The sequence below is a fragment of the Chaetura pelagica genome, unplaced genomic scaffold, assembly GCF_000747805.2.
Source record: "Chaetura pelagica isolate M959 unplaced genomic scaffold, ChaPel_1.0 scaffold50, whole genome shotgun sequence".
In the NCBI taxonomy this organism is placed as follows: domain Eukaryota; kingdom Metazoa; phylum Chordata; class Aves; order Apodiformes; family Apodidae; genus Chaetura; species Chaetura pelagica.
The window spans coordinates 448,727-458,387 of NW_009952366.1; the positions used below are offsets into that span (position 1 = coordinate 448,727).

The 9,661-nt window shown below is 37.6% G+C and overlaps 1 protein-coding gene across 1 annotated transcript in view; it reads left to right on the plus strand.

The window, feature by feature from the left end:
- The window catches only part of OTOGL (otogelin-like), a 92,019-nt gene that overhangs the window by 27,313 nt on the left and 55,045 nt on the right, over nucleotides 1-9,661 (plus strand). Inside the window, exons 19-25 of the mRNA XM_010008043.1 lie at nucleotides 241-450; nucleotides 1,233-1,398; nucleotides 2,491-2,565; nucleotides 3,699-3,751; nucleotides 4,451-4,613; nucleotides 6,282-6,389; nucleotides 7,553-7,691. Of these exons, the coding sequence (XP_010006345.1) occupies nucleotides 241-450; nucleotides 1,233-1,398; nucleotides 2,491-2,565; nucleotides 3,699-3,751; nucleotides 4,451-4,613; nucleotides 6,282-6,389; nucleotides 7,553-7,691 (914 nt within the window). The remainder of the gene's footprint in view (nucleotides 1-240; nucleotides 451-1,232; nucleotides 1,399-2,490; nucleotides 2,566-3,698; nucleotides 3,752-4,450; nucleotides 4,614-6,281; nucleotides 6,390-7,552; nucleotides 7,692-9,661) is intronic.

Here is a 9,661-nt window from a genome sequence, read left to right on the forward strand (position 1 = left end):
TGCACTACTATAGGAAGGCAGAACTGGTTTTATATATTTTATTTATTTTTATCTTAAGTGGAGTTTGTTGTTGAGGGAATTGCTTACAATATCAGTTTTTAAAGTATAGAACTTTGCAGAAAGACATTCTGTACACGTTTTTGTTGCACAACTGTCTATGTTTGGTTTTAATATTCTGTGCTACTCATTTGACTGTCATATTAAAATGAATCTGGCTAAAACAATGTCACCTTCTCTTAGCTGGGTATGCATCTCACTGTGATATCATCAACCAAGAGGTTTTTGCTCCCTGCCATGCCTACATCAGTCCAGGGTTATACTACCAGCTTTGCCGCTTTGACGCGTGCAAGTGCGGAAGCAGCTGCTTGTGCAACGCTCTGGCGCACTACGCTTACGTCTGTGGCAAGCACGGTGTTGTTGTTGACTTCAGATCTCATATTCCTTACTGTGGTGAGTAACGTTTGCACAACAGAGTGTCTTTTAGACATGTGAAATTCTGCAAATATCATTTGCTCCACAAAATACAGGGATTGACTTTTTTTTGCTGAAAGCTAGAACTGGGCCATGGGCTAATGACCCACTCAGGAGAGAACACCACTAGCATTTATGTTAAGCTTCTGAGTTAGGGATGCTGAGCTGCCTCTCAGAGGGTGCCTGTCCCTTTCTGTTGGCTACAGAGATAATTTAAATTACTGACTTTGAATCCCTAAGTCGTATGAAAGCCCTTGGTAGCCTAAAGCAGTCAGGGAGTGGCAGAAGCAGGGCTGTTCCCTAAGGAAAGGCAAGACAGGGTGGCAGGAGTTTCCCAGGGTTGGCAGGACAGGGTGGACAGTTTGCTAAGTAGCACTGTAACGAGGCATTACTAAATCATGGAATAATGCCTCAATCTTAACTGGACCATTCGTCCTCTCTTGGAAGCCTGAGTTACTAGATAGACAAACCCACCACATACACATACACTTAATATATATAAAGAATAGACACCTACTGCTTATAAAGTAGGCAATTCTAGCCGAGGAATTGTCTAATATACACTCACCTGAATCTAAAACTTCTAACTTAAGAAATCAGTAAAAGAGCATATTTTTCTCATGCATTTTAACTCACCCCAGTGCAGCAAGAGACCTTTTTACTTCGCTGTCTTGCACTCCCATGATATACTGCTTTGTTTTCTATTTTTCACATTTTAAAAGTATGTTGTTCTCCTTTCTCTCTCCCTCTCTCTCCTCCAGCTGTGATGTGTCACAGTGGTATGCTTTATCATCAGTGCTCTTCTTTTTGTAAACACTCCTGTGCTTCACTTTCTATGGCAAATATCTGTGGTGATGACTGTGCAGAAGGATGTAATTGTCCTGATGGGAAATATTTTGAAGAGTCGGTCAACTTTTGTGTATCAATGTAAGTCATAAGAAAATAGAATATATGCATAGGGACATTTCCCTCTTTCCAGCAAGACTTAAGTGTTGGTTGTTTAGGGTTTTTTTTTGCTGTTTCCCTCAATATGTAGACTGACTAAACAGGACAGCAAGCAATATGTGAAGATTTAGTATTTTTTTGTACTAACCGATAGTGTGTATAGCCATCTACTTGTCTTCAGAGAAGATATATCACACTGCTTTAGAGAAGGGTGATTAAACTTTTTTAATCAATGGGAAAGCATTTTCATGTGAAAACCTTCTTTTTAACACTTCAGAACAAATGAGAAGAAATCTACACAGTAGCAATCCATAAATTCACGGATAGTATGGAAAGAGTGGCCAGGAGTGTCTTTTTTTCCATATTGCAATGCAAATCCCTTCAGTTAAATGAAAGGAAATGGTCAATGAAAGGAAATAGGTTTTCTACATTGTGGACCAAAATTTTACAGCTTGCCATCATGGGGAGCTACTGAGTTCAGGTACTGAATTAAAAACTGGAAGGAGTATTTGTATACATTTCAAGATTTTGCAGGGTTCTTGCTGTTCATTGCTACTTATATTCTGGAAACTGTAAAGCTCATACTGTAGAGATAAAGACTGTTTCAAATTATTACAGAGGTAACAACATTCCCACAGTTTTGCATGGTTTCTAGGGAATTCTGTTGCTACTTCTCTCATCTGGCTCTTACCACAGACAGAATTAATGGATTTTGCTCTGATAATTCCTCTATCCCATGATTTTGACAGTGCTTTGAGTGGGAATTACATGTTGCCATTCTACTCCCACAGCTAGGAAGAAAAGCTCCTTTCTATAAGACTAGTGCATAGAAACAACAAATAAATAATATGTAGTCTGAAGAAAATCCTGGCTTTGTGGAAGACGGTAGGAGTTTTGCCACGGACTTCAGTAGAGCCAGTGTGTCAACCTTACATTTTTGCCTATATTGTAAATATAAAGATTGAGTTAATGAATTATCAGCCCTGCTTATCATAATAGCTTGGTAAACAGATTGTCCTTAAATTCCATTTCATCTTGCTTTTGTATCTCTATGCATAAATATGCTTTTAACAGATCTGCCTGTCATTGTCATTACAAGGGCAAAGCCCTCCAGCCTGGAGAAATCCTCTCTACGCCAACAGGCACCTGGTAAGTTTGAGTGCCAAGAGTTTAATCTTTTACCTGTCATAATTTGGGTGTTACACATGAGCCTTGAGATTTTTTTTCTCATAGGATGAAGATTCATTGTATCAAGATTTTACTTCTGTTACACACTTAGTAAAAAGGAGCCTAATATAAATTGGATTATACACCTGCTTGTTTTAGCATCAGGATATCTGGAGAATTCTGTAAGCCAAGGACCAAAGAGCATCTCAAAGCACACACACAGAGCTTGTAGTCCTGTCCTTAGACCTGGGGGCATTATGATAGCAATAGGAGGCTGGTTTCAGAAGAATAAACAATGTGATTTTATTTTGGAAAGTTTTTCAAAGGAAGGCTTGCAGGGAGATATATTTTTGTTATTTTATATTATTATTAATTCATGATGGAATCCTGACCTCACTGAAACAAGTGGGGAAATCTGCAAGGTTTCGAAGTAAAACTTGTCCATTTTACAAGAAATTGTCTCAAACTGCCGATATAAAATCACATCTTTGACTTGAGTGTCAAGATTGATTCTTTCTGAGGTCTTATATATTATTATTGTTGTAACTGAAGCTTGCTAATCATGTAGTTCAAGAGGTGCAAGGAGGGACTCAATTTTTCTGCATTTGTTATGCCTCTGCAATTCTTTGTTTTTTCACTTTTTTAAATGAAAAAATTAAGACTAGGTTTATTGTTGAATGTATTTTTTGGTAGTTTTGTATTTTATCATAAAAAGCACCCAGCTAGGTATCCTAACGTCTGTGCAACAGGAAATGTGCATACTGTATCCTTCCATATTCACCAAGGTGGATAAGGCACTGTGTTACACTGCCAGTATCCTGAATCACCTGGCCCTGCTTCCCACAGAGGCTGATGTACCCAGCTCCTTTTTTATTTCAGTGAAAGTTAGGCAGTTAAGTAGTACATAAACACTTCTGTGAGTTTGGGCCCTCATTATAGGACAGCAGTTAGAAAACACCAACAAAGTGTTGGTCAGGACTCATGTTTTTGGATTTTAATCCTTCTGCTCCTAATATGTGTTGTTTTAATTGGGTTAAGTTGTATTATCTTTTTTAACATGGTGGCTACAAATCATTTTCTCCTTGAATAAAGATGGATTTGCTTTTCTTTTCCAGTCAATGCTTGAATGGAACAGTGAAATGTATTGAAAGCACTACAGAAAATACAGGTAATTTACTGTCTTGTCTCATATTACAACTGCACAGAGAAAGTTTCTGACATTGAATAGTCATTTGGTTTTCTCCTCACTTGTATTTCCATTATGAGTTACTTAACATCATGACATATTTAAAACAGGAGGTTAGGAGCACAAGATACTTTGGGGTTTTTTTTTGTTGTTGTTTTTCCTTTTTCTGTAGCACACATTGTACTAAGTCACTTGAGAAATTAAAATAATAAATAATTACATGTGAAATGTAAGTCAATATGATCTCATGGGAATACACACAATTAGGTTCACTGTCCATGTTTAGGAACCCTTAAGATTTTATTTTTAGAAAGTAAATTTTTAATGAATTCCTAATAATTTTATAAGAGATTTCAATACGCTGAAAATTATGCCACTTCTACAGAATCTGCCTACTGAAGGCATAATTACTCCATCTTTAACAATGGGCAGAGTATCAGATCTGGGGTGCAGAGATCCAGATGCTTAATATTAAGTTTTGGACTTTGTTGTTTTTACATTAAAGCATATTAATTCAATGTCTCTGTACTACAAATGCCATTTTAGGCTTTTATTCAGATTGTATTCTTATGTGTACTGTAATGTAGAATAACTGTGCATTAAAATAGATTGTGAACAAACCAGAAAACTTACACTGTAACAGAGCAGTTCTCTCATTTAACCTGCATTCTGCATTCGAAGTTCACATATGCCCTGAAGGAAAAATCTACTATGACTGCAGATCTCCTGTGCCTGGATTACCAGCAGCAGGTGTAAATTGTGGGATCTCTTGTGCAAACCTTGCCATGAACTTCTCCTGTGTCCCTTCACCACCCTGTGCAAGCGGCTGCATTTGCCCTCTGGGGTAAGCTTTGGCAGAACAACCTGGAGCACAAGCCATATACATATTTTCACAGTTTAACTCTGCATTTTTAAAAAATTATTGTTATTATTATTATTTAAATTCCGGTGGTATCACAGTTCTAATTTTGAAGCCTATTGTTCTATAAATTTTTGCAGATATACAGTCACAGTTAAAAGCTGCCAACTCTTTTCTTTGTCTCAAAGAGCCCTGTTCTCCTTCCTGATGCTGTGAGGCTTCCTGCTATAATGCTTCCTCAGTTGGAGTTCCAAAATTTCTCCATCCTGAGACCATGATTCCACTATCCCATGAGATACCCAGCTTGCTACCAGTACCAGTCTGATTGGCTGGTATTTGGGACTCTCTGGACAGGAGATGACTCCCACCACTTCTGTACAGTGTAGTTTATTTGGGTGTAGAGGCAAACATGATAAAAAAATGTTAAGTAAACCTGTGTTCCTGCTTTACTGCCCAAGTAATTGTCTTACTTAGATTTCTACTCAGGCTTACAGGATTGTTGCCCAACCTGGGTTGGGGCTTCAGGGGTGCGGGCTGGATCCTGCCCTCTTCCCCTTCATTCTCTATGCTCTTCTGAACTCAAGCAGTTTTTGTCTGCTGGACTTTGCAGGGGTCAACTTAAAATACAAAATCTAGAAGTATTTGTTGCAAAGTTTCTGTCAGGATCCACCACCACTCCCTCCATCTGTTTCTGTTCTCTCCCCTGACACCTGCTGTGTGTGCTTTCAGATTTGAGGAGTCAAATATGCTGTGCAATATTGCTGTAATTTGACTTCAGGTGGTGTGGGAAATTGTTTTCTTCCTCACATAGCCCCCCAATATTGGCTTGCAACAGGTGGAGTGCTCCCTGGTTTTACTTAACATCTGGTTTTGTTTCACTGTATGTGTAGCCAATGGTCCTCTGACAGTATGTGGGTTGTGCACAGACCAGAGTGTAGAAACTGCCAGAATTCCTGTTCTAGAAACTTGTGATGTTCATAGATGACTAATCACGGGTGAAGGACAGATTTCAGGCATAGCTATTTAAGATATCACTAGTTCTTTCCTGGTATTCTGTAGTCCTCTACAACCTTTGCCCCAGCTGAGAGGTTAGTTTCTGACTATTTGTGTTGTAGGAACACACAATTACTTTTGACACAAAAACGTAACATCCACCACCACCCTTTCTGAACTGTGTTTCTTTTGTCCTGCTAACCCTACAACAGCTCAGTATCCTGTGCTTGGAACAGGATGGCTACTGCTCTGCACAGGTGAGCAGGCACATCAATCCAGCTGCTTCCCTGGGAGAGGAGGACAAGGGAGCAGCAGAGGGAAGGGCATCCTGGCTGCAGCCTCGGCAGAGTGTGTAACACTCAGATGCTCTGCGGTTTGAAGGGAGGAGTATCTACAGCATCTGTTCTTTTGTGCACGAGCTGCTGCCCCACACCAACAGACCACTTTCAAGGCAGAAGGAGAACAGAGCTGTGAGCTTTGCTAGGTCATCATCTATGCAGGATGGAGATCATTTGGTCCAGACAGCTTTTGCTGCTGAAGTAATTAACCTTGTCTTGATGGAAGACTGGTTGGCAAGGCTTAGACAATACACTTCACATTCAGTTATGTTGATCTACTTGTAAATTTATGTTTCATCTTAATAATTATTTTATTTTGAAGGATGGCTGAGCATAGAGGGAAATGTTATATTCCTGACAGTTGCCCATGCACCTGGAAAGACAGGGAATTTCTTTCAGGAGAAGTGATAGCTACACCATGTTACACCTGGTGAGTGATACAAAATTTGCTTACTTCCAGATCATCTGGGTCTAACCACAAAGGGAAATCTATACAGAAAACATATTGAATACACTGCTTATTTATCGATAGTTACCAGTCTAGGTGAGAAGGAAGTAGGAGATACCCAAGTTCAAAAACAGTCAAGAAAAAATGCTTGATTCCACATGTATCAGTTAATCTCTGAAAGAAAAGACATTTGGCAGTTTAGAGAACAGAATATCATGATTGACAACCAAGAAGAAAACAGAAATTAAATGTATGACTGTGGTAAATAATTTTTGGGAACTGGACTGCTTGCAGTGTGAGTTATTACTCAGCTAAGCAACTGTATAGGAAGAAGATAAGCAATAAAAAACAGAAATAAAAAAGCATTAGAACTGGAAAAAAACTAGTGCTTCTTAAGGAGCCTTACCTGACTCCTATTGATGCAAAAGTTTTTCATCCATTATAAGTTGCTAGACAAAATATCTGTCTTTAGTTAAGTATATATTTAATAATTAAAAAAAGGTTGGCATGGCAGTTTTTAATCAGTTAAAAACATCATTGGCAAATCAACTGCTCTTACAGACTTACACAAGCAAAATCCAAGGCTGTCAGTATTACTTTCATACAAATTTTGGTAAGTAACTGAATGTAGCTGACAGGAAAAGTAACCTTGCAAATTATAAGCATTTATTTCTCAAACTCATGCTGTACACTCTGATGCCCTGACACCTTACAGGTAGCAACCAGAGGTCTTTTGCATTTGATACTTGCAGTTTACATCTCAGAAAATGTATCATTTCTTAAGAATTATAATATTGATGTTTAATGAATAAGTGTGTTGGAGCACAGTGTCTTATCTACTAGAGGCAGTGATGGAAATATTTGCATAAGCCACAAGAGTTTTAAGATTTTACATTAAGTTTTTATAATTTTTTATTGTACTTCTGTGCTGATGGCAAAATGCTCAGCACTTCTCTGCTATGGCATCACCAATAATGTCAGAAGCAATCCACAGAATAACTTGGTGTTTCAAGGTATTTGGCTGTTCTTCCTTCCATGAATTTCTGTGTGACTTGCAATAAAGAGACCAATATTTTTTTTTTCTTGAAAGTAAAATGAAAGTGACCCTGTTGTGAGAAGATACTGATTGTTAATTTTCTTTACAGTGTTTGTCGGAGAGGGATATTCAATTGCACCAGTTACCCCTGTCCTGCTGTGTGCACTATTTATGGAGATCGACATTATTATACCTTTGATGGACTGGAGTATGATTATGTCAGTGATTGCCAAGCTTACCTGCTGAAGGTAGGAGACTTTTCATGCATTTCCACGTGTCCTAGGGAAAGTTCCTGAGAGGGCAAATATTTTGAACACTGGGAGATGATCCATAGAAACAAGCATTAAGAAAACTGGTGCAGAACAGATATGTCTGAAAGGAAGAATCTGCAAATGACATTTTGTGCTCAGTCATTTGAAAATGTACATGGGTGTGTCCTGTACCTACGTGATCTAGAGAAAAATATAAACCAGTTTTCTCTCCTAACTTAACCACGCTGTTGTCACACTGTGCAAAGGAGAACACTACAGAAACTCTTCCAGAACTAGGTATAATCTATAGATGTATTTAATAATTCTCCTGAAACTCAGCTTGACAGAGGGTTAATAAGGACCTCTGAGGCTACTTGGAATCCCTTCTGAATGTGATCTTCATCAGATCTGGAGTGTATGTGTATAATAATATCAAACACAATCGTTTCATAATTCAACAATAAAATCCTTCTTTGACATTGTCTGGCAGCTAGATGTTAATGTTCCCCATAGCACACAATTACAGTACATTGCTAGCCTTTTTTGTTTAAAAATACCATTACTGACATTTAGAAATGTATTTTATTACTAACAACACTATTGTTTATTATCATTGTTGCTATTATTAAGGCTAAGAGCCTGTCTTCTGAGTTGCAGTAATGTTTTTAGAAGTATATTCATTTTCTGTCAACTCTAACTGTCTATCCCTAAGAAAAAGTGTGGTTTCTCAACAAGAACTACTGAAAATTGTTTAATTTTTATGTTTTAGTACAGTATTCACAGCTGTGTTTAATTGCAGATTTATTTATTTTTTTAATTTTTAAAAAGAGTGAGGCTTGATAAAGATAGCAAGAGTACCTCGTAGCAAACCCCTGGTGGTGTGAGGATTGAGGTGAAATATGCTAAGGGTAAGGAATAAGTCTGAAGAGCTGAAACACAGACAGACCACCAAAAGGTTCAGAAGATCTTATAGCAGAAAAAACCTGCATGATAAAATGGAGGATGAAATTCAATGATATAATATGCAAATAAGTGAACAGAAAAAATAACTGTAACTATGCTACCATGAAGACAGACACTAAATTAGCTACTAGTATGCAGGAAAAGGAACTAAACAAAGGTGTTTGAGAAGTGTGATAAGGGAAATTATAACTGCAATAAATTTGTTGGCATGCTAGTCCTTCCCAGACACAGAACTAAGTCCAAGAATTGTAATCTGAATCCCATGTCCCCAGTGGCATGATAATGCACTGTTCCCATCCACGTTAGCAGCCCTCACTGTTTGACTTGGCTGTTAGCCTCCCTTAATGTGATCTGTTTGAACAGCTCATTAACTTGTCACTGCATTGCACTGTACCAAACAAAGAAGTCATCCTTACCTTTTACTACATTTTTAATAAGGAGCTCTGTGCTCTTATGGGAGAAAAATCAACTATCAACTTTCAGCCAATTATGAAATCTCAAACTTGGTTTTCAACATCAGTATCAGCTGTTGGGTCTTATTGTTTAAGGTGACAGTAGGTGTATGAAAAGTCCTTTATAACTAGTTCAACCGATATACCATTAGTCAGAAAGTGACCAAAAAGTTTTAATGCAACAATTAAGAAAATTAGGGCAGTAATGTCTCCTAAAGTGAAAACTTGGTCTTTTTCAAAAAATTAGGTGATACATTACACATTGAGAAGTAAAGTCCCTGTATGGAAAAATGACATTCACAGAGAAGACACCAGAATTTTTTTCTAACATTTTGAAACCTCAGTAATTTCAAATGAAAACAAGAAAAATCTCATTTAAATGAGACAAACTTATTCAAGTTTTATTAGTGCAGATTAATAAACACTTAATTTAGCTAATGTGCATATTGATGAATTTAAGCCAAGCAATTTCTTAATTAAAAATATTTAAATAGCTTGCTTTCTTCCATTTCCTTGTGTATCTTCTGTCTTTGACAAAGCTACATTCTTTCC